Source organism: Budorcas taxicolor, chromosome 11 (assembly GCF_023091745.1).
Source record: "Budorcas taxicolor isolate Tak-1 chromosome 11, Takin1.1, whole genome shotgun sequence".
Taxonomy (NCBI): Eukaryota; Metazoa; Chordata; class Mammalia; order Artiodactyla; family Bovidae; genus Budorcas; species Budorcas taxicolor.
Window position 1 is genome coordinate 133,249,400 of NC_068920.1, and position 25,475 is coordinate 133,274,874.

The 25,475-nt window shown below is 40.2% G+C and overlaps 1 protein-coding gene across 1 annotated transcript in view; it reads left to right on the top strand.

The window, feature by feature from the left end:
• Nucleotides 1-25,475, top strand: part of DTNB (dystrobrevin beta) — a 238,797-nt gene that overhangs the window by 82,643 nt on the left and 130,679 nt on the right. The window contains exons 7-8 of the mRNA XM_052649361.1: nt 1,291-1,396; nt 4,495-4,661. Coding sequence (XP_052505321.1) covers nt 1,291-1,396; nt 4,495-4,661 — 273 coding nt within the window. The remainder of the gene's footprint in view (nt 1-1,290; nt 1,397-4,494; nt 4,662-25,475) is intronic.

A 25,475-nucleotide genomic window follows, 5' to 3' on the forward strand; every position in this document is an offset into this window, starting at 1 on the left:
GCATTGGGGTGCATGTACCCTTGCAGACCATGTTTTTCTCTGGATATATACCCAGGAGTGGGATTGCAGGGTCATATGGTAGTTCTGTTTTTAGTTTTTTAAGGAACTTTTTCATCTTGAAGATTTTTTAAAAACCTGTAAAACTCCATGATAGGTGAGTCAAGACTTTTTAGGGAAAGTAACATTAGGATTATAAGTGGGCTTGTAAAAATGTAATTTTTAACAAATATAAGAAGATACAGATATATTAATTTAAACATTATCATGAATGATACGTTTAATATTTGTTAACTACCTCTGACTAGTTTAAAAAAACTCCCTAGCATCTTCTTTCTCAATTTTAAGTGGATGCTTTTAATTTTATTTTGGTTTATTGCAGTTATTTACATATCCACTATAAGAGATACTTTCCGTGTCCAAACCTCCATTCAAATGTTGGGTGACTTACTGGTTTTATTTTTATGTTGTTCACCCATTCCTCCCAATTTCCACTGAAATCTCAGAAACAGTAGTAACTTGGATGCCTGAGATGGAAAACACTTTGGAAAACTTTAGCCTGTTTGAGTAGGCATTTCTCAAACCACGCCATCAGTGCACAGCTGTGTATAGAGGGCCTTTGGATAGTGACTTCCTACTGTTATCACCCTCAGCCCTCTAGCATATATGTGAGACCCTTTCCCTCTCTCCATTCACTGCTGGCCTGTACTCTGTCTTGGATCTGAGACTTTGCTTCAGATTTCTTCAGAAGTAGTCTTTTGAAGGATACTTGAGTTGTTCTAATTCAGTTAGGACTTTTACAAGTCATTTAAATGTGTTATTCCTTTATTATCTCATCTGTAAAACAAAGACAGTGATGCCTATTTATCTTTTTTCATTTCATATCTTTATTGAAATACAGTTGACTTACAATGTTAGTTCCAGGTGTGTGTGTGTTAGTCCCTGTCGTATCTGCCTCTTTGTGACCCCATGGACTGTAGCCTGCCAAACTCCTCTGTCCATGGAATTCTTTAGGCAAGAATACTGGAGTGGGCTGCCTTTCCCTGCTCCAAGCTTCAGGTATGCAACACAGTAATTCCATCCTAGCCTATTTATCTTATACAGTTGTTTTAAGACTCAAAATAAAATAATGTAAGTGGAAATGCATTTGAATATAGCAATAGTATTTAGGATAGTGTGTTGCAATGTCTGTAGTAATGCAAAATATTATTTTGCTATAAGAGAATCCTAAGTTAGCTTAACATTAGAGTTCAGAGGTAACTTGAAAAAAAATTTTTTTTTTTCTCTTCACAGAAAAAGATAATGCTAAATATGTTTTTAGACACAATGATGGCCGATCCTCCTCCCCAGTGCCTTGTCTGGCTACCTCTCATGCACAGGCTTGCCCACGTGGAGAATGGTAAGCAGAACTTTCATCATTCAGTCCCGTGTGCTACAGGAAGTATGTGAACTGATAATATTTGTAATGTTCTTAGCTATTGTCACTGAAAATTGTAATTGACATTTGTTGGCACTCCATCATTTGAATTTGTAGTTTTGGCTTTCAAAGAAGAGTATTTATTTCTCAAAAAAAAAAAAGAGGAAAGAGGACATATTACTTAGGATACCAATGTAGTAATATCAGGTCAGAAAACTTTGTGTTTCAAACTCTAGGCTTTTCCCCCTAAATTCCAGATGATTGTTTTCTGCTTGATCCCACCCAACTTAGCCACGACTTCCTTTTTTCCCCCTGTAGTTTATAAAAAGCTTAGCTCCAAAAAATTGAATGTATTAAATATCCACCATTAAAATTATAATTATTTTGGAATAGTTTAAACGAAAGTAGCTAAGATAGAATTTGGTACTTGGTTTCACCAGTACTGTTTTTTCCTTTGCGACCGCGCTACTCTCAGTATTCTCCCTAAGTGCATGCATGCCAAGTGGCTTTAGTGGTGTCCAGTTCTTGTGACCCCATGGACTGTGTAGCCTGCCAGGCTCCACTGTCCATGGAATTCTCCAGGCAAGAATACTGGAATGGGTTTCTTCCTGACCCAGGGATCAAACCTGTGTCTCTGGCATCTCCTGCTTTGGGAGGCGGGTTCTTTACTGCTAATGCTACCTGGGAATCTTTGTTTCACTTGGAACTGAAATGGTATTTACCTCTGAGTAACTTCTTAGGTTTTTCTAGTATTGTTATCAGCTTATCTCCTTGTTTAGGTTGTTTCAGTTCATTAAAGGAAAGGCCCTGGTTTTCTCTGGACCTTCCCTTCGCTCATGGCTCTTGCCTGTCTCTCCTTATTCCACAGAAGAGAAAGAGTGAAAGGCGACAGGCACTAAAAATTAGAGTCCTCGTCTTCATTTTGTAAGAATGAGAGAACATAACCATACTCTTATACCTTCTTATTCATATCTTTTTTTTTTTAAATTTCTCAGCCTTTTGCCCAATTATGACTTTAGTTTACAAGTCCTTAGATGCAAGATTATTTTCCAAAAGTTCTGGAATTTCTTGAGTAGACTAAAACAGTTAAATTTTAAACAGTATTTTTGGAAAGAGATTTGTGCTATTAAATTATAACAATATTGCTTCCTTGGGGGAGCAATACTTTTATAGTCCTAAATGTTTTAGTAGTTTCATATCCAGCTCATTTTCATAAAGTCATTTTAGGCCTACTCTGCCAAGTAGAGGGAATCTCATTTGTTGAGATGTATTATCATTATCCATGTGAACATTTTGTTGTGACTTTCTATGTAGTATTTATTGATTACATTCTTATGTGATTAACACTTTGATTACTCTTTAGAAATATCTTGGTGACAAAAATTTAAATTTCTTAGAGGAAGTTTAAACTTTCAATTTCTCATTCCAGACTTTAATCTTTCTGTTCTTCTTTAGTGATCTTGTTGCATTATTTTTTTCACCAAGTGCTCAGGTTTTGTCCTTGTTTGTTTTGAGTCTTGATTCTCTAGTTAACCTACATTGTTGGAAGCAGGACTAGAAGTCCTTATAATTGAGAGAAGATTGCCTTTGTGTCCATAGGGCCATAAAGAGCTATTCAAATGATGATTTGGCTACTACACCCCTCTTTCCTTTGACTTAGGCTTCTTGTGTTCAGAACTGAATTGGCAAAGGGAACAATGTTGCTTTCAACATTTAAAAGTATAAATAACAATCTGTAATACACAGTTGTGCATTTACTGCCCACTTTGCACTCAATGAACTGGACTTTCAGGCCCCAGTAACCATTATAAATCCTAACTGCCAGCTGGCAGTTTTCCACCAGGTAAGATGCTGTGTGAGGCGGAGAAAAGAGTGGCAGGTCACTGAGTTTCCCTTCCTCCAAATCACTGCCCCTTCATTGGTTAGATTAGAGTACTTTATTTTATGTTAGTACTTAGAGCTCTTACCTAAAACTAGTACTTTTTTTAAAAATTAAAAAAAAATTTTTTTTAATTGAAGGACGATTGCTTTACAGAATTGTGTTGGTTTCTGCCAAACCTCAACATGAATCAGCCATAGGTGTACATATGTCCCCTCCCTCTAGAGCCTCCCTCCCACCTACCTCCCCATCCCCACCCCTCTAGGTTGTTACAGAGCCCCGGTTTGAGGTCTCTGAGTCATACAGCAAATTCCCATTGGCTGTCTATTAAAACTAGTATTTTGATGTGGCTTGCCTTACTCTTTTTTTTTTTTACCAGTTCCCATTTGCTCCCCAGTATGTAATAGTATTTAATTCAGCAAACATTTCAAGACCATCAATCCAAGGGACTGTGTGAAATACCACTTTGCAGGTAATAGAGACACATAGCATGTCATCCTGACCCTCACAGATTTTATGTTAGTGAAGGATACGTGTCCACAGCCAACAATATACATCTCTTTGGATTGGAAGAGAAATTTGGAGTGAAGGTGTCTCTCCTGCTTACTTATACATGTATACAAACTTTGAGACATGAATGATGTTTTAAAGAAGGAAATTGGTTTCTAAGGTGAATTGTAATTGATTCTCAATGGGACCTTTTGGTATTGTCTTTTTATTTAATGGCTGGTTAAATGGCTGGTTCAGTTCAGTTCAGTAACTCAGCCCTGTCCAACTCTTTGCAACCCCATGAACCGCAGCACGCCAGGCTTCCCTGTCCATCACCAACTCCCGGAGTTTACCCAAACTCATGTCCATTGAGTCAGTGATGCCATCCAACCATCTCATCCTCTGTTGTCCCCTTCTCCTCCTGCCTTCAATCTTCCCCAGCATCAGGGTCTTTTCCAGTGAGTCAGCTCTCCGCATCAGGTGGCCAAAATATAGGAGTTTCAGCTTCAACATCAGTCCTTCCAAGGAACACCCAGAACTGATTTAGGATGGAATGGCTGGTTAGATGAACTAAATTGAAGACAGTTGCAGTTCTTCAGTTCTAGTCGTGTACACCTTGGCTTTTATTTTGGTCTTCCACTGCACTGGCCTTCTTCTCCAAATGACAGTGACTTCTCTCTCTCTCTCTGGCCCTCTCCTCCCCGCCCTCAAGTCTTCCACCCTGTGGAGTGCTCCTATTGCCGCTGCGAGAGCATGATGGGTTTCCGGTACCGGTGCCAGCAGTGCCACAACTACCAACTCTGCCAAAACTGCTTTTGGCGAGGCCATGCCAGTGGCCCTCACAGCAACCAGCACCAGATGAAGGAGCATTCCTCTTGGGTAACTGCTCTGTGTCTCAGTCTGTGTCCCCAGCACTTATCTGTTTCATCGGTAACAGCACTAAGGGCTTCTTTCCTGATAGATGCCTATCAAATGAGGATGTGGCGTCATAAAATATTAACCCTGACTTTCATGATGGGGTTTGCAGATATGTTGTGCTTCATCACTTGATTTGACAAGCAGAGTTGTTGTTGTTTGTTTTTAACATTTTGCAACTTTGTATTCACATTAAATAAAATATCATGAGCATCTTCCCTTGACAAGACATTTGCTTTCACAAAACTGAGCTTTGTTTTTACATGTGTCGTACGTATTAAAGATGTTCCAGAGTGTATTTTGTGCTTTTCTTGAGCATTTAGGGTCAATGCTGCAGTGCACATGCTTTTGAGGAAATCTTTGTGCACATTCTAAATTATCTCATTAACATAAGTTGCTACAAGAAGCTAGCTGTGTTATGAGGAAGATTTAAATTTCTCTTTTGCAGGCAAATTTTATTCATGCTTATAGGATTTAAATGTTGCAAAGAAAGCTGCATAAGATGAAGTTAGATTTTTGCCTCTTGAAAATTGGGGAAATACTGTATTTTACAGTTGCCACATTGATGTCTACTTTCAAAAGTAGTCTTCTAAATAACAATATTTAGGTGAAGGTCAGGGTTTTAATTTCTCTGTGTAGTGTTTATAAATCATGTAACAAGTTTAGCATCAGTCATTTTTTTTCTTCCCTCCGTCCAGTTTATTTCCAAAGTTTTAAAAAATGCCATATTTTTATTTCCTAGCAGTTGCTATAGTCTTGTTTTAAAACTTTTTTCTCTAGTTCTTGTTTGTCGATTGGTTGGTTGGTTTGCTAAAAGGTAGAAAAATATTCAGGGTCATAAGTATAATTGTGGATCTAGGTTCTTTAGCCTGGGCATCATACTAAACTTTAAGTATTAGAAAGCTTCATTATTGGCGGCTGGGAGCAGGTCTTTTTTCTTTTAGTTAACCTTCCTTAAACTCAACCAAGAAAAAAGCAAATAAGGGATTAGTTAAAATCCAAGAGCAAACTTTAATCAAGTGTGTACTTCATTTCCTACATCTTTGACAATGTGTTAGAGATCATTTTTTTATTAGATGGCTTTTCAGTTACAATTAAACCATAAAATTTTGTTAAACTGAACCTCCTGTCCTGAGTCTTCTTGTATTGTAAATTCCAATTTTTTTTTTTGGTTGAAGAGACATTATTTTAAATTTTTTAAAAAGGCAAAGGGGGAAAAAAAAAAACCCAATAGTTTATTCTCTTTCATTGGCTAGGAAGAATTTACAGATTTTAAAATTGTTACTTTTTCTTCAAGTTTAAGTCTCCCATGCTGTTAATTGACTTTTTAGTATTTTTTGGCTGTTTCTTGTTTAGAGTCTCACTCTTTACACTGAGATAGCTCTTTGCTATCTCAGAATGATTGGATTCTCTGAGTGTATCTACTGAAAATTCTCCTTCTAGATGTCAGGGCTAAGGAGGATAAGGATCTTCTTTTTCACCTTGGTTTAAGCTTGCTCATTTATTTATAACCCTTGTAGAAATGGGAATTTTACATTTACTTAAACATCAGTGATTGAATATTGCTCTATGATTTACAAAGCAGTTTTTCATACCCTGTTGATCTATAGCATACCTAAAGTACAGAAATCACATGTGAATTTTAAAATTTCTATTTGATCCTCACAACACTCTTGTGAAGTGTTATACCCATTTAAAAAAAATTTCAGTTTTGTTATTTTTTTCTAGTTTATTCATTCATTTTTGTGGTGGTGACTTAAGACTTCAAGAACATCAAGTGTTATCAGCAAACATAATTTTGATGCTGGTGTCATAAATGTATCAGTTCTGAATTTTGATGAGTATATGCATTACGATGGTCAATGCATCCTGGGAGGATCTTTTAGCAGTGTGTGTGTGTGTGTGTGTGTGTGTGTGTGTGTGTGTGTAACTTGTTTTTAAGATTAGGGCTCTGTGTGCAGTGTTCTTGTTCTTTGAGGAAGATATTGGTGAATTTTGAGGCTAATTGGGTAAAGAAGTTTCCACCTAAGAAAAAATATATAGTCAGTTTAGTGGTAATTTTTTTGAGGTTTGTCCACTATATTTGTATTAATATTTTGAATGAATGTTTCTCTGTATGTTTATAACAGATGAATTTAGTGTGCATGAATTCCATTATAGATTTGATATGTATATCGTTGGTGCTTGGAATTTTTATTTTTCCAAAAGTTCTGTTTAATGTTTTATGTAAGTAACTATGCAGTATACTTCATTATTCTTTTAGTCATCAATCCATTCTTTCACCTTTCTTATAGAAAAGAAGCCATATGGTACCATACTTGTGATTCATTCTGTCCATTTATTTATTAAAAAGATATTTTTTGAGCATCTGCTATGTTCCAGGCAGTGTAAAAGGCTTATGAGATCTATCTATGAACAAACCGGACAAAGACTCCTACCTTCAGTTCAGTTCAGTTGCTCAGTCGTGTCCGACTTTTTGTGACCCCCAAGGACTACAGCACGCCAGGCTTTCCTGTCCATCACTGACTCCCAGAGCTTGCTCAAACTCATGTCCATTGAGTCGGTGATGCCATCCAACCATCTCATCCTCTGTCTCCACCTTCTCCTCCTGCTTCAATCTTTCCCAGCATCAGGGTCTTTTCAAATGAGTCAGTTCTTTGCACTAGGTGGCCAAAGTATTAGAGTTTCAGCTTCAGCATCAGTCCTTCCAATGAATATTCAGGACTGAGTTCCTTTAGGGTTGACTGGTTTGTTCTTTTTGCTGTCCAAGGGACTCTCAAGAGTCTCCAACACCACAGTTCAAAAGCATCAATTTTTCGGTGCTCAGCTTTCTTTATAGTCCAACTCTCAATTATCCATACATGACTACTGGAAAAACCATAGCTTTGACTAGACGAACCTTTGTCGGCAAAGTCATGTCTCTGCTTTTTAATATGCTCTCTAGGTTGGTCATAACTTTTCTTCCAAGGAGCAAGCATCTTTTAATTTCATGGGTGCAGTCACCATCTGCAGTGATTTTAGAGCCCCCAAAAATAAAGTCTGTCACTGTTTCCACTGTTTCCCCATCTATTTGCCATGAAGTGATGGGACCGGATGCCATGATCTTCGTTTTTTGAATGTTGGAGTTGAAGCCAGCTTTTTCACTCTCCACTTCGTACTCTGGTGGAGCTTAAATTTTAAGGGGTGTTAAAGAGACCACTAGGGCTTGCCAACATCACTGTTTTCCTGTTTTTGCTGGGCACACATCTAGACTACATTTTTCAGCCCCTCTGTATCTAAAAGGACCATGTGAATAACTCTTACCAGGGGAATATGATTAGAGTGATACATGTCTTTCCAGAACAAGGCAGTTAATAGCTGGATGCCTTTTCTATTTTCTTTATCAGCTTAATGGAGAGAATTTCTTTAGGATCCAGAGAGGGTGAAACTATAAAACTTCTTAAGGACTCAGAGAGGTAACAATTATAAAATGAAAGGAAACTGGGTCTTTGAACAATGGGTGGGAAGAATCCTGCCAGCCTGTGTGACTCTCAGGGGAGCAAGAAAGAAACCTTGTATTAAGCCACTGAGGTTTTAGTTTTTGCAACAGTGGTTGATACTAGAAGTGGAGTTCTATTAAAGCAAAACCTGTACATTTGTTTCACTGACTTAGCAGTCAGGTAGCACACTGATGAGGACACTGACATTGGGCATGGGAAGGACAGAAACCCAGGTTCCGCAGAGGTGACCAGTTTCGTAAATTTGTCATCCATGATAACTTGGGAAACCTACCTCATGCCAGGTTAACTCTTGGTTAAACATTGTAAAAGGTCACAGTGTGTGTTGACTTATTGTTAAGGTATTACGTGAAAGAGAGGAGGTAAGGGAAGAATTGGCTAGTTTTCAAGCAAAAAAATGAAAGGAAGTAGAGAAAGTTGGGGCAGAGAAAGGAAAAGCAGACTGTTTTAGAGAGCAGGAGATAAGAGTTGAGAGAGGCTTCGAGCATCAAAGACCTAGTAAACATTCTCAGTTGAAAACAAGTGACCCAGTCCTGTGGCCAAGCTCAGATGAAGGGTCAAAGTCCATCAGAACTGCTGCTCTCACAGAATTATCTTGCTCCCACCTGCATAGCTTCTGATTTACTGGCTCCAGGATACACAGAACCTGGACACAGGCCGTTTTTGAAAGTTCCCCCAAGTGATTCTGTTTTGCAGCCAGAGTCGGAAACCGCTGACCTATTGTTTCATCTGGCCTCCAGGTGGCTGCTGTTAGTTGAAAGCAAGAGTCAGGGAGGGAAACGCATAAATCAGGATTGAGAATTGTGTCTGGGAAAGAACTTAGTGTGTGGTTTCTGGCACATGGAACTGACTAGAAACAAATAGATCAAAGGCCTGCTAAATTTTTGAGGGAATTATATTGGCAATGGAACCATGAGCCTATTTGAGCTGTAAATGTAAAACTATTTAAGGACCCAGAATTTGCTCTGCAAAGAGGTGGGTTGTGAAGGTTTTACAGCCCCTTAGGAGGGCATGCCAGAGCCCACTTGAACCAAGGAGGATATTGGATGAAGAAGAACCTTCTGCTCTTGCCCTGCTATTGTCTGTTGGGACTAGGGAGGGCGGGTGCAGATAACACACTTGTTCAGTTCATAGGATGCAGCCTCAGGAACTGCACATGTTCTTGATGAAGAAGAGTGTGCAAGAGTCAGAGGTCCTGCACTTGTAGTTAAATGCCCTGGCTGAATGGGACTTTAGGTTTGCTTTTGGGTAGTGGGGGAGGTTTGAGTGTATTCTCTGTGTAGCAGAAGAAAGATGAGAATTACTTACCAGTATCCATGCTTTCCTTTTCTTCCTGGATCAGTTCAGTTCAGTCACTCAGTTGTGTCTGACTCTTTGCAACCCCATGCACTGCAGCACGTCAGGCCTCCCTGTCCATCACCAACTCCTGGAGTCCACCCAAATCCATGTCCATTGAGTCGGTGATGCCATCCAGCCATCTCATCCTCTGTCGTCCCCTTCTCCTCCTGCCTTGAATCTTTCCCAGCATCAGGGTCTTTTCCAATGAGTCACTCTTCACATCAGGTGGCCAAAGTATTGGAGTTTCAGCTTCAGCATAAGTCCTTCCAATAAATATTCAGGACTGATCTTTAGGATTGACTGACTGGATCTCTGTGCAGTCTAAGGGACTCTCCAAAAGTCTTCTCCAGCGCCACAGTTCAAAAGCATTAATTCTTCTGCACTCAGCTTTTGTTATAGTTCAACTGTCACATCCATACATGAATGACTACTGGAAAAACCATAGCTTTGACTAGATGGACCTTTGTTGGCAAAGTGATGTCTCCTGGGTATATAACTAGATTATATAACCCATCCTCCTTGTAGCCAGATGGGCCATGGGACTAGTTCTTACCAATGGAATTTGAAAGTGATCTATATTAGGGTCAAGGTTCAGTTCAGTTCAGTCGCTCAGTTGTGTTCGACTCTTTGCGACCCCGTGAACTGCAGCACGCCAGGCCTCCCTGTCTATCACCAACTCCTGGAGTCCGCCTAAATCCATGTCCATTGAGTTGGTGATGCCATCCAACCATCTCATCCTCTGTCGTTCCCTTCTCCTCCTGCCCTCAATCTTTCCCAGCATCAGGGTCTTTTCCAATGAGTCAGCTCTTCGCATCAGGTGGCCAAAATTTTGGAGTTTCAGCTTCAACATCAGTCCTTCCAATGGACACCAGGACTGATCTCCTTTAGGATGAACTGGTTGGATCTCCTTGTAATCCAAGGGACTCTCAAGAGTCTTCTCCAACACCACAGTTCAAAAGCATCAATTCTTCTGTGCTCAGCTTTCTTTGTAGTCCAACTCTTACATCCATACATGACCACAGAGGCAAGGTAGTTTACAGCAATTGTGTCTTCTCCAGTCTCTCTGTCTTCACGCTTCCCACTCCCTCTGTACATTTGCCCAAATGAAAGGATCTCTGTTAGTTCCCAGAGGCAGAGTCCTTAGATGAAAGGAAGCTGGGTACCTGAATGCCTGGATCAGAACCCGTCTGCCAGTTTACACTCTCGCATGAGCAAGAAATCAGAAAAAGGAATGAAGGGTAGGAGTGGAAGAGTCTTAGAGGCCTTGTTGACAAAATGAGATTTGAGTGGTCTTAGAAGCTTGCCTACAGACATCTGGGAAGAGGAGGAGTTTTCAGTGTCATGGCTGTAGAGCAAGACTGTGCCTGAATTCAGGGAACAAAAAAAACCCAGAGTGGACAGAGCAAGGGGAGAGCTGTAGGAGAGGAGGTCAAAGAGGTAACAAGGGCCGTGGTGGCCATCGTAAGGACTTCGACTTTTACTATGAGTGAAAGAAGGAATCTTTAGAGTTTTGAGTAGAAAAATAGCTTGCATTGATTTATATTTTTAAATGATCAGTCTGGATGCCATGTAAAAAGTGAACAGTGGAAGGGAAAGATAGAAGCAGGCCATTTTGGAGAGATAATTGCAGTAATTAAACAAGACATGATAGGATATTAGCAGTAGAGATAAAAAGAATTAGTAGCAGATAAAAAGAATGGAATTAAGATATGTTTTATAAATCTGTCTCATGGGTTGAATGTGGCTTGTGAGAGGAAAGGAGTCCAAGGAAATGCTAAGATTTTGTCCTAAACAGTTATAAGGATGGAATTGCCATCAGCTGAGGCAATGGCAGCCCACTCCAGTACTCTTTCCTAGAAAATCCCATGGACAGAGGAGCCTGGTGGGCTGCAGTCCATGGGGTCGCTAAGAGTCAGACACAACTGAGTGACTTCACTTTCACTTTGCACTTTCATGCATTGGAGAAGGAAATGGCAACCCACTCCAGTATTCTTGCCTGGAGAATCTCAGGGACGGGGGAGCCTGGTGGGCTGCCATCTGTGGGGTTGCACAGAGTTGGACATGACTGAAGCAACTTAGCAGCAGCAGCAGAGATGGGGAAGGTTTGGGCTAAAGATCATTTAACAGTGATTAAAAAAAAACACACAAAAACCTACAATACTACATCTAGAATACTTCCTCCAAATCTGAATCATTTAAATATGGTAATAAAAATTCTACTGAATATGATGAGTAGTTATTTGAATAAAGTTTTTCTTTTAAAAGTATAATTTAATAGAAACTATGATAGTCTCTGTGACTGAGTTAACCACTTAAATCCTCGTTGAGATCATAAGGCTGGGATGATTGACAGGAGCCATCTCTGTGTAGGCCTCTGAATGTGGCTTCTGCTTTTCATGGTGTGGATTCTGTGTTTTAAGAGAGAACATCCCTGCAGGAAGCAACTGGAGTACCAGCGTGCCTGGCGCACTGGGGAAAGCCACAAGGCCTTGTCTGACCTGGCTGTGAAGTTTTATCATAATACTCCACCATATTCTGTTGGTCACGTTTGCTAAGGCTAGAGAAGGGACTTCATCTCTGATGATGGTGAGGTGGTAATAAAATTTATCACAGTGAGCATGGGTGGCAGGAGGGATCACTGCAGTTATGTTTGGAAAATACAGTCTGGCACCCAGAGGATTAAGCCTTACAATCTGAACAAGGATTTCCACCCAGCCAAGGAGACTATCAAGTTTTTCTGCTAAATTAGTGCAGTTTGGCGGCATTAAGTTTATTCATCTTGTTGTGCAGCCATCACTGCCATCCATCTCTGGGACTTTTTCATCTTCCCAAACTGAAACTCTTAATCCTTTCCTGATAATGCACGGAGGATGGAGATAAACAAGCCTGCTCCCACTCCTTGCCTTCCCCTCTGCCTTACATTCTGATCTCTGTGCATTCTGGTGTTCACTTTACCAAGAGAAATTTGACCAATTCCCATGTGGTCGTCACTTCACGATAGGGAGTATGTGTGTGTGTACAAAGTACACTTGTACCGCAGTACAGTTTGTTGGTAGAATGTCTTGGTAGAGGTAGTTATGTAACTTAGCTGAGGATATGGAAATTTCACCTTTCTTCCCACCAGATGGCAGACTCCACCTCAGAACAAAGTTATCCTATACTTGAAAACCTATAAATGACAAAGTATTGGATTTAACAACCTCTATTACTGTGATTGCTTGTTTTCTTTTTTGAGTAAATGTTAATGGGCAACTCATATATGTCCAGTGTAGTTGTTTGGGCAGTAATGATATTAAACCATTTACTTGAAGGAATCAGAGAAGCTTATGTTGTTATAGACTTGAAACAATTAAGACTGTTGACTTTTGTCAGAAGCAGATTTCATTTTCATGTGGTTAGTATACCTCGCCTCCCATCTCTAAAATTCTAAAAGATAGTATGTCTTCATGGAGGAGGAGGTATGTTTCTTGGCCATGCCCCTGTTTAGTTCTAAATAGTTTCATGCCATAGTTCAACAGCTACTTTGTACATAGTACAAAACTAGGCAGGAAGACTATTTTTTACTTTTTTTTTAATCTTTATTATTTATTTTTTTGGTTGTACCACTTGATGTGTGGGATCCTAGTTCCCTGACCAGGGATTAGACCCATGCTCCTTGCATTGGAAGAGTAGAACCTTAATCACTGGCCCACAGGGGACATCCCAGGACGACTATTTTTTAAAGGCATAAAACAGTATCCTCACTTTTAGCAAGTTATAGAAAGAGGTGAGATACACAGGTAAAGAAAATTGGGACAAAATCTAGTCCCTTAGGCCAGTGCCCCATTCTCCTCAGAGAAACTGCTGAAACTTACACACTGTGGCTTACACTCCTTGTTGACAGCAAGGAGAGCAAACCAGTCCATCCTAAAAGAAATCAACCCTGAATATTCATTGGAAGGACTGATACTGAAGCTCCAATCCTTTGGCCACCTGATGCGAAGAGCCGACTCATTGGAAAAGACTCTGATGCTGGGGAAGATTGAGAGCAAGAGGGGAAGTGGGTGACAGAGGATGAGATGGTTGGATGGCATCACAGACTCAATGGACGTGAGTTTGAGGAAACTCAGGGAGATAGTGATGGACAGGGAGGCCTGGCGTGCTGCAATCCATGGGGTCGCAAAGAGTTGGACATGACTTAGTGACTGAACAGCAACTCAATGTTAAACAGTTGCCACTGAGCTGACAGTTGCGTTCCTAGGTGAAACTTGAGAATTCTCTTTTGAGAACTGGAGATACTCTGTCCACACAAAAGCTTGTACATGAATGTTCATAGAGACAGCATTCAAAATACCTAAAAAGTGGAAGTAGACCCAAATGTCTGCCAACTGATGAACAGATAATCAAAATGTGTTATGTCAACATAATCGAATATTACTAGGCAACAAAAAGAAATGAAATACTGATGCATGCTTTCAAGGGAAGAACCCTTGAAAATATGTAAGTGAAAGCAGTCAAACATAAAATGGTACATAGGGTATGATTCCATTTATATGAAATGTCCACAATAGGCAAATATGTAGAGACAAGGTGGGTTAGTGGAGTGGGGAAAAAGAGTACTGAGTTTCTTTTGAGGGTGAACAAAAGATCTGAAATGAGATACTAGTTTTGGTTAACAACTCTTTTGAATATATTTTAAAAACCACTGAATTGTGACTTTAAAAAGGTGAGTTTTATGATATGTGAAGTATGTATCTCAATAAAGCTGTTAAAAATTGGTCAGGGAAAGTTTTTCTTAAGAAGTGACATTTGAGCTGAGATTGGAATGACTAACTTGAGGTTGGTGGTTATGAATTCAAAGTCAGACCAGTTGGTGAGGTCGTGCATTTTACTTCCGCCCCCTCCAGTGTGTGAGAAGCAGAGTAGGTGGAGTTGGTGTTTTAACAAAGGATGACGAAGGGAGAGAGCTGGCGAGAGAGGTTGGAGAGTCAGCAAAGAAGTGAATGTAATAATGGGCCGTAGTGTGCAAGTTGGGTGAAGAGAGAGATGAGACTGTGAGGAAGGTCAGGGGCTGGGTGAAGGTGGTAGGCTCAGTGACGTTTAGGTCCCACTGGTGTTGAATTGTTGCTGGAGGCAGGACGCTGGAAGGAGCGAGCTAGAGAGACAGAAGTTGGTGTGCGAGCAGGGTGCTTGACTCAAGGCTTTAGATAATATATGGCAATTGGTAATACAGTGTTCTAGAACAAGACTTGAAACTGGTGGCTGATGCAGAGTGGAGGGCAGCTTGTTGTAGGAGAGCTCAGGGAAGACCAGTGTATCGGCTTCTTAAAGTTGCTGTAACGAATTACCACAGACATGGTGGCTTAAAACAGAAATTTATTCTGTCACAATTCTGGACACCACTATCTTTTATTTTAAAGTTTATTTTATTGAAGTGTAGTTGATTTACAATGTTGTGTTAATTTCTACTGTACATCAAAGTGATTCCATTTTATATATACATATACATATACATACATACATTCTTTTTCATGATCTTTTTCACTATGATTTGTCACAGAATATTAATTAAAGCTTCCCTGGTGACTTAGCCAGTGCTGGAGATGTGGGTTCAGTCCTTGGATTGAGAAGGAAATGGCAGAATGGAGAAGGAAATGGCCACCCACTCCAATATTCTTGCCTGGGAAATCCCCTGTCCATGGTGGGCTACAGTCCATGGGGTCACAAGAGTCAGAAATGACTTGATGACTAAATGACAGTGACAAATTGAACATAGTTCTCTATGCCATACAGTAGGACCTTGTTGTTTATCCCTTCTATATGTAACAGTTTGCATCTGCTAACCCCAAACTCCCAGTCCATCCCTCCCTCACCTCCTCCTTGGCACCCACAAGTCTGTTCTCTGTCCGTTGACACCGCAATTTGAAATCAAGATGTGAGCAGGGCGACACTCCCTCTAGAGGCTCCAGGGAAGAATCCATTTGTGTTAGGGTTCTCCAGAGAAACAGAATCAATTGGGTTTACATTTATATAAGAAGTGATTTATTGTAAGGAATTGGCTCATGCAACAGTAGAAGCTGACAAGCCCCCAGATCTGTGGGAAGAGGCAGAAAGCCAAGAACCCAGGACAGCCAAGGCTGTAGTTCCAGCTTGGGTCTGAAGGTGTGAGAACCAGAACTGATCATGTAGGTCTGTGTCTGAAAGGCCTGCAGGCATGAGACCCAGGAAGAACAGATGTTTCCATTCCAGTCCAAAAGCCAGAAAACCCAGTGTCCCAGTTCAGAAGCATTCTCTCTTTCTTGAAGGAGGGTCGGACATTTTATTCCGTTCAGGTCTTCAACTGATTGGATGAGGCCCACCAGTCTGAGAAATCTGCTTTACTCAGTATACCAATCTGTGTTAATCTCATCCAGAAACACCCTTATAGGAGCGCTCAGAATACTGTCTGCATGTCTTGGCACACTTGGCATGGGTGAGTTGGCACACAGAATTAACCACCATGCCGTGCTTTGTCTCTTCCGCTTTTGTGACTGTTGCCTTTCCTTAACTTGTAGCTGCCTTGCTCCAGTCTCTCCTCCTTGGTCACATGACCGCTTCCTCTTCTCTTTCTTCTCTGTGTGTCTATCTTACAAGGATACATGTAATTGCATTTAGGGCCCATCCAGATAATCCAGGATAAATGCTTCCTTCCCAGATCTTTAACTCAGTTACCTATTTTGCCATTGAAGGTAATAATTGCTCTTCTGACATATAGGGTTCCAGAGGTTAGGATTTGGGCATATCTTTTGAGGGGTTCACCATTCAATCAACCACAGTAGTGTTTGGGCAAGGTCAACTTTGTGAATGTTGAAATGAGTAAGAATTATGGCAGTAATATTGAACTCCACTAGAGAGGGATATTTAGGGTTTTGGTGACATGAAATTCACATCATGATCACATGAAATTCAAAAGTAGGGTTTTAAGGAAAAGGGGAGAAAATCTGACAATAGCTATCAGGTTCTAGGAGGACATCTTCCCCTCACCCCCGCGGGAGATCCGGCTGTTTGAGGGATGTGAGAGAAAAAACGGCTGCCACTTGAATAGCTGCAGAGGAAGCCAAGCCTTCAGGGAAATCCAGGTTTCCTAGTAGAGCAAGAAGGTGAAAGTAAGACTCAGAGGAGAGGCTCCTCAGACAGAGAAGTTTGAGCAAAAACCTCATCAGGGGTTTTGCTGATGGTAGACTTGCAGACGAGTTGAAGGATTTGAGAGTGGACAGTTAGTAGGAGATGGGGTCTTGTGAGGCTGTGCAGAACCTTATGAAATCAAAGTCCAAGTGGGGGACTCGAGTCTCTTATGAAACAGGTGTAACCTGTGATAAAAGTTGTACTGAAATTAGCCCGTCTCCTAGGCAGATCATGGTGCTGCTGATGAGAGTATTGTTGGGAGAGGGTCTTGCCAGGAGCACGTAGACCTCTGGGTTCCCATCTTTTTTTCTTTTTTTTTCTTATGCAATTTAAAAAAATTTATTTATTTTTAATTGAAGGATAATTGTTTTACAGTATTGTGTTGGTTTCTGCCAAACATCAGTATGATCAGTCATAGGTACATATTGGTCCCCTCCCTTTTGAACCTTCCTTCCTCCCACCTCCCTCCCCATTCCACCTCTGTTGGTTGTTACAGAGCCCCACTTTGAGTTTCCTGAGTCATACAGCAAATTCCCATTGGTGCTCTATTTTACATGTGGTTATGCATGTTCCGTGTTAATAATCTCCGTGCATCCCACCCTCTCCTTCCTCCCCACCATTCATAAGTCTGTTCTCTGTGTCTGTGTCTCCGTTGCTGCCCTGCAGATAATTTCATCAGTACCATCTTTCTAGATTCCATATATGTGCGTTAGTTTACAATATTTGGTTTTCTGTTTCTGACTTATTTCACTCTGTATAATAGGCTCAGATTCATCCACCTCATTGGAACTGATTCAGATGCATTCCTTTTATGGCTGAGTAATATTCCACTGTGTGTATGTACCACAGCTTCTTTATCCATTCATCTGTCGATGGACATTTAGGTTGCTTCCATGTTCTAGCTATTGCAAATAGTGCTACAGTGAACATTGGGGTGCATGTGTCTTTTTCAATTTTGGTTTCCTCAGGGTATATGCCTAGGAGTGGAATTGCTGGGTCACATGGTACAGCAAAAGCAGTTCCAAGAGGCAGGTTTATAGCAATTCAATCCTACATCAAGAAACAGGAAAGACACTGACTAGACAACCTAACTTTACACCTAAAACAACTGGAAAAAGAAGAACAAAAAAACCCCAGAGTTAGCGGAAAGAAGGAAATTATAAAGATCAGAGTGGAAATAAATGAAAAAAGAAATGAAAGAAACAATAGTAAAAATTAATAAAACTGAAAGCTGGTTCTTTGAGAAGGTAAACAGAATTGACAAACCTTTAAGTAAAAGGTAAAAAAGAGTAAAAACGTAAAAAAGAGAAGAATCAGATCAACAAAATTAGAACTGAAAAAGGAGAGGTTACAGCAGACGATGGAGAAATGCAAAGTATCATAAGAGACTATTATGGGTTCCTGGCTTTATTCCCTTTCATGGTCGTGTGAAGATCTGGGGAGATGTGACCTGAAGTTCTCTTGATGGCAGCTACACTGGCTGCTTCATTGACCAAGGGCTTCCTTCTGAAATTATGAATTTCTTGGGCCCTCCAAGAGGTAAAAGGAATAGGCTAGAGGTATCCTGACAGCATGTATCAGCAATTTCAGTGGGTTCAGTGGGGTGTTTTACATATTGCTCTTCGTAGCATCTGAACATTGCCCCAGTCTACTGTGATATTTGGATGCACTATATCCTTAAACCCATTTACAGCTGCAGAAGTGCTGAGTTTGAAAGCAGAACACTTGAAATGAACCTAGGTGTTTAAAAAGATGGACACTTATTCAAAAAAGTATTGGTGTGTAGTTTATGAAATAAGTCTTTTTTTTCAACTAGCCTGATTATTTTTAGAACAGAAATGACAGGGAGGTTTTCCATTGCAAAGAAATGTATGACTTAACCGAAACCAAGCAGTTCTTCAAGTGAGCGGTTTCCTCTGGCAGTCATCTCACCCGCAGCCCTTTCTCTAGCGTTAGATCTCTTTTGATTCTTACAAGTGGCCACCAGAGCTGAACTGAGGAATGTGTATCCTGCTTCCATGTGTAGAGAGAATTAGAGGAATCTGTAGGACACAACAGGGTGAATTGTTGGTCTGTTTCTGCATTAACTCAGATCTATCAGTGATGATTGCCAGTGTGTCTAATACATTCTGAGATCTGTAGATACAGATTTATGGTAGAACTGTTTTTCTAAATACACATTATACATGTGTATTGTATATTTATCACCTTTTATTTCTGCTTAATGACTATAAAATGTCCAGTTATGAAACTGATTATCTACAATAAACCCATATTTTCATGGGTTGCACCATGAAAAGGAACCCATATTCTGTGCAGCAGTCTCTCCTGAGCTGCTTTTCTTTTTTTTTTAAATTGAAGTATAGTTGATTTACAGTATTATGTTTGTTTCAGTTGCACAACACAGTGATTCAGTGATCTGTCTTTTCTTCTCTTGCTGCGACCTCTGAATGTTTTCACATAGTTCCGGGCTTTAGATGACCCTCCCCACCCACCCTCCAGCACTTATAGATTTTTGCGGTTCTGAATTCCAGCCCAGGCTTCTGGTCCAGGTTAAGACTCCTGTAGTCAGTGGTCCTGTTGACATTTCTATCTTGAAGTCTCACTAGCTTTTCTGTCAACACATGGTTCTAATAATTTTTTCAGTCAATTTTCTTTTTAAAAAATTTTTACTTATTTATTTTTGGCTGTGCTGGTCTTCGTTCCTGCCCGGGCTTTTCTCTAGTTGTGATGGGCAGGGGCTGCTCTCTAGTGGCGGTGCATGGGCTTCTCATTGCAACAGCTTCTCTTGTTGCAGAGCGTAGGCTCTTGGGTGCGCGGGCTTCAGAAGTTGCTGCATGTGGGCTTAGTAGTTTAAGCCCCTGGGCTCTAGAGCGCAGGCTCAGTAGTTGTAGCACACGGGCTTAGTTGCTCTGCAGCATGTGGGATCTTCCGTGACCAGGGATCAAACTCGTGTCTCTTGCATTGGCAGGCAAATTCTCTACCGCTGAGCCACCAGGGAAACCCCAGTCAATTTTCTTAGACTTCTAAGTAGCTAACTATATTGCCTATGGGAAACAGTAACATAATCATTTCCCAATAGTTACACCTTTATTTTTTTAACCTTTATTTTGGCAAGAACTTCTGGATCAGCACTTCCCAAAATTGCCTGAAAAGAATCAGCTGGGCAGCTTGTTTTAAATATACAGAGTACTAGGTCTCTGCCCTTGGGAATTTTAACTTAGTAATACTCTTGCCTGGAAAATCCCATGGATGGAGGACCCTGGTAGGCTGTGGTCCATGGGTCGCTAAGAGTCGGATACGACTGAGCAACTTCACTTTCCCTTTTCACTTTCCTGCACTGGCGAAGGAAATGGCAACCCTCTCCAGTGTTCTTGCCCGGAGAATCCCAGGGACGGGGGAGCCTGATGGGCTGCCATCTATGGGGTCGCACAGAGTCGGACACGACTGAAGCGACTTAGCAGCAGCAGCAGCAGCAGGTCTGGGTTGAGGCAGAGGAATCTGTTTTATTTTTAAATAAATACCATAGGAATTTTTAAATCTTCAGATTATGTTGGGAAACACCGTTTCAGAGCTAATATTTTAATAGTGGTGATAGACTTTGGTTCTCGGCTATGGAGCATCTGTATCACGTGTGATGTTAATTGACTTCTGGTTCTGTTCCTGCCTTCACCTATGGCATGGTCTGTGACAGCCGTTGGAGATATTGTGTGCCCAGGTGTCAGTGGGCGGTCTCAGTCAGGCAAAGAACTTTCTGCCCTGATAATTATTCCATAAGCATTTCTAGTAGCTGTTCTGCTTCAGGCTGCAGAAAGTGCTGCCATACGAAGAAGCACACAGTGGGTCCTATTGGTTTTCATGCCTTCTCTAACCTCCACCCTCCCTTTCGCGGGACTCTGGATGCCTGTGAAACTTCTTGCATAGTACGCTTGTGTGCTCTGCTCCTTTTTTGTCTTAGCTGACTAGACCCTTTGTTTGCCCAAACCTGAAGTATTGGTCATAGTTCTTCCTCATCCTACCTTGACATGCAGTCTGTTACTGCGCGTGAGTCAGAGAACTGTCTGTTCCGTATATGCTAGAAGCAGCGTCCAAATCAGAGGTGATTTATAACACACTGGGGGTTTATCTTATGTTAATGGAGTAATGGTCTGAAAGCGTCTATAGTTGTGTCTTTGGACTGGAACTTTTAGCTATAGCTGGGACTTTTAGCTGTAGCTCATAGATAGCACTGTGACAGTGCTGAACTATTTCCAATTCTTCTTCTACCATATTTTCTTACTTTTGTATCTTTGAATCTGTTGTTCTAGCTACGTTTGCCTCCTCTCTTCCTCTTCCTCCTCAATTTCCCTTGCCAACTTCTGTTCAGCCTCTGAGATTCAGCTCAGCCGCTGCCTCTTTTCCTGAACCCCAAGTTGATTTATGTGTCTTTTCTTGCTCTGCTGTGGCATACTGAATAGAAGGCACTTGTGCCATTGTAATTATCTGTTCACTTGTCTGTATATTCTGTTAGCTTGTAAGTCCTTAGTATGTTGCTAGCCTGTATACCCCAAGCATTTGTTAAAGAATTTTATAAAGTTGGCATCTCCCACTTATTCCAGTTTTTAAACTACTTTTGATCATGAGAATGTTCATTTTGTCTTCCTTGACTTGCAAAAAGTGTGAGAGATTGATAATGTCCAATTTTGGCAAGAATGTGGAGGAGAAGACTTGGTAGAAGTGTGAACTGATGCAACATTTGAAAGATAAAGTTTTAAATGCATATAACCCTTGACCCAGCAATTCTCCGTATAGGAATTCTCCCACAAAGACCCTTGCACCAGGTATATCAGGGTTTAGGTATAAAGAGATGACCAAAATATCCAACAGTAATGAAATGGTGAAATTTATTATGGTATATATATGTGTGTGTGTGTGTGTGTGTGTGATTATATATATATAATTATAGCTATGGAATTCTGTGTAGCAGTCAAAATAACTGAACTAGATCTGTATGTTCAGATATGGAAAGAGGTCCATAATATATATTCATTTTCATCCTTCCTCAGAAATAACCTCTGCTTTGAATTTAGTGCTTAACACTTCCATTCATATTTTTGTATTTTTATTACACATGTGTGTGTGACCATTAAAACATATGGCATTATTTCTCATATTTTTTATTGAAGGATAATTGCTTTAGAGAATTTTGTTGTTTTCTGTCAAACCTCAATATGAGTCAGCCATAGATATACATATATCCCCTCCCTTTTGAACCTCCTTCCCATCTCCCGCCCCTTCCCACCCCTCTAGATTGATACAGAGCCCCTGTTTGAGTTTCCTGAGCCATACAGCAAATTCCCGTTGGCTATCTGTTTTACATATGGTAATGTAAGTTTCCATGTTACTCTCTCCATACAGCTCACCCTCTCCTCCCCTCTCCCCATGTCCATAAGTCTATTCTCTATGTCTGTTTCTCCACTGCTGCCCTGTAAATAAATTCTTCAGTACCATTTTTCTAGATTCTGTATATTGACTTCATCAGAATAGCATCATCCTGTAGCTTCTTTTGTTCACCTACATTGTTTATAAAATGATCTCCATACTGATATGGTTATTTTCAATGCCATATAAAATTCAGTTCTGTTAATATACCACATTTAATTTATTCTCTTATTGCCTGACATTCAACTTGTTTCTACTTTTCCAAACAAAACTTTAGTAGATTTTCTGGTACAGGTCATCTCATGCAGCCCAGGGAGTTTTTCTATGGTATAATTTTAATAGTGGGATTCCTGAGTCCAGAAGAGTGTTATAACTTATTTATGCTTAACATAGCAATTGTTGGTTCTTCAAGGGTACCCCTCCCAACCCCAGGGTTGATATGTATGGAACCATAAATACTATATTGGCTGTTGCGGTGCACATAGGAATGTCAGTCTGTTGATGTTGAATGCCAACAAATCTGTATAATTTTTTTTTTCCTGAAAAAGAAACTGTTTGCTACTCAAGCCAAGTTCTCCTTTTCTTTACACAACTCCAACCTCAGCTCTTATTGAGCCAGTTGAAATAGCAGTGGTTCCTTTTTTATGGGTCAAGAGGTTATAATTTATAAGCATGTTTCAGAAGCCATATGTGAACTAATTACTTTTTATTCTACCTAGATATAGTCTCATAAGTGAGAAACAGGGGCAGGAAAGTATTGCTCTTCAGGATAGGAGTAGCATCTAGGGTGTTCTTGCTTGGAAATAGTTGACATGAGCAGCTGAGAGGGGCTCAGAGCAAGTGACAGAGTGACTCTGGTAGTATAACCTGGTGATACAGGTGTCTCAGGCAGATGTAGTGTACGTAGGACCTTGGGTTGGCGAGGCAGAGGTGCTTGATGAATTCTTGGAGAACAGGGATCCTGTGTTCATAAGACTAGCTACAAAGCTTTTCCATGAGGTTGGCACCTTCTGTCCCTTCCTTCACTCTCACTGAAAACAAGTCCTGCTTCTCCCTTTCAAGTAAGCATGAGCACAGATAGGATAGATGGTCTCAACAGGGAGCCTTGACTACAAAGATGAGCACTTCATTAAAAATCACCAGAAACAGCTATGCAAAGGAGATCGCAGAAGCGTTTATTTTGGACATAGAATTCATAGAACAAGTGGGACTAGATTTTAAAATTGTGTAGTTGAACTCTTGGAGAGATGTGAACAGTTTTTAAAAAATTAACTATTTTTGACTGTATTGGGTCTTTGTTGCTAGAGCAGGCTTTTTCTAGTTGTGGTGAGCAGGGGTTCTTGGCACCCTAGTTGTGGTACTTGGGCTTCTCGGAGTGCTGGCTGCTCTTGTTAAGGAGCATGAGCTCTAGGTGTGTAGGCTTCAGTAGCTGTAGCATATGGTTACAGCTCTCAGGCTTAGTTGCCCTGTGACATGTGGGATCTTCCTAGACCAGGGATCGAACCTGTGTCCCCTGCCTCAACCACTGGGCCACGAGAGAAGTTCCAAGCTATTTTATCTACCAAAAATAACAAAGTATTGATTCTGGAATTTTAAAGTTTGATTGTCAAAATAAGAAATTAAGTGGGCTGATCATCAGTGTCTATAACTTAAGAGAAGATTTGTGAGCTGGGTACTAGAGCAGAAAATTGTTCTTAAACACATGACGGAAGGACAGAGTAATAAGGAAAAAAAAAAGACATGGAGGATAGATTGAGAAGTGCCATCTAATAACAGTTCCAGAAGGAGGCTAAAGAGAATGCATAGAAGTTATATTTAAGGAAGTAAGAAACCCAATTTCAAGGTGGTTGACCAAACATATTTTCCCACTTACCCTCTGTACCAAGCCAATAGAAATGATAAAAAATTAAGTTTAATAAATTATCTTTGAAGATTGAAAAGAAATGTTCCTGACCTGAAGCCATAAAACATTTTTAAGTGAAGGGGTTTAAGTAAAGGAGAAGTTGCAGAAAGGAACTGCTTAACAGTGCCTGTTTGAGGTCATCACTACTACTGAGACCCTGAAGCTCTCTGCTGATTTTGTCAGAAAAGATTCAACATGAGGCCCCCAGCAAGGAGGCCACTATTGGCTAAGATGGCAAGTGAACAGTCCCATGGGAGATGTTTACATGGTCATGAAAACCCAGAGGGAGCTTAGCACAGTGAAATATAAACAGCAGACCTACACCCTGTGGGTTAGAACAGTCAGAAAGAAACTTTAAAAATAGGTCAGTCTAATTTCCTTAGAGGACCAAGGATAGACTTATGAAACTATAAATAATAACGAAAATGAAGAATACAGTTGTTGAACAAACTCACTAGACGGGCTGCAGAGCAAACTGGATATAGCTAAAGAACAGAGTATTGAACTGAAAGATCAGGGCAAGAAATTCTCCCGGAACCCAGCATCAAGAGATAAGAGTATATAGACAGCATATATGTTTTTGTTTGTTTTTATATCTATTCAGCCAGTCTGTCTTTTAGTTGGAGAGTTTAATCCATTTATATTTAAAGTAATTATTGATATATATGTTCCTGTTGGCATTTTCTTAATTGTTTTGGTTTGTTTTTGTAGGTCTTTTCCTTTTCTTATGTTTCCAGCCTATAGAAGTCATTTTAGCATTTGCTGTAAAGCACGTTTGGTGATGCTAAATTTTCTTAACTTTTCTTTGTAAAGTTTTTGATGTCTCCATCAATTTTGAATTTTGAGACCCTGCTGGGTAGAGTAATCTTGGCTGTAGACTTTTTCCCTTTCATTACTTTAAATACATCCTGCCATTCCCTATGGCCTGCAGAGTTGAAAGGTCTGCTGTTGATTGTATGGGGTTTCCCTTGTATGTTACTTGTTGGTTTTCCTTTGCTGCTTTCAGTATTTTTTTCTTTGTGTTTAATTTTTGTCAGTTTAATTAATATGTGTCTCAATGTGGTTCTCCTTGAGTTTATTCTGTATAGGACTCTGCATTTCTTGGACTTGATTGACTATTTCCTTTCCCATTTTAGGGACGTTTTCAACTATAATCTCTTCAAAAATTTTCTGATTCTCTTTTGCTTCTTCTGGGACCCCTATAATTCAAATGCGGGTACATTTAATATTGTCCCAGAGGTCTCTAAGACTATCCTCAATTCTTTTCATTCTTTTTTCTTTATTCTGCTGTTTAGCAATTATTTCCGCCATTGTATCTTCCAGTTCACTTATCTGTTTTTCTACCTCAGTTATTCTGCTACTGATTCCTTCTAGAGTATTGTAAATTTCAGTAATTGCATTATTTGTCATTGTTTGTTTGTTATTTCTTTTAGGTCCTTCTTAAATATGTTAAAAATGGTTCTTGCATTTTCTCCA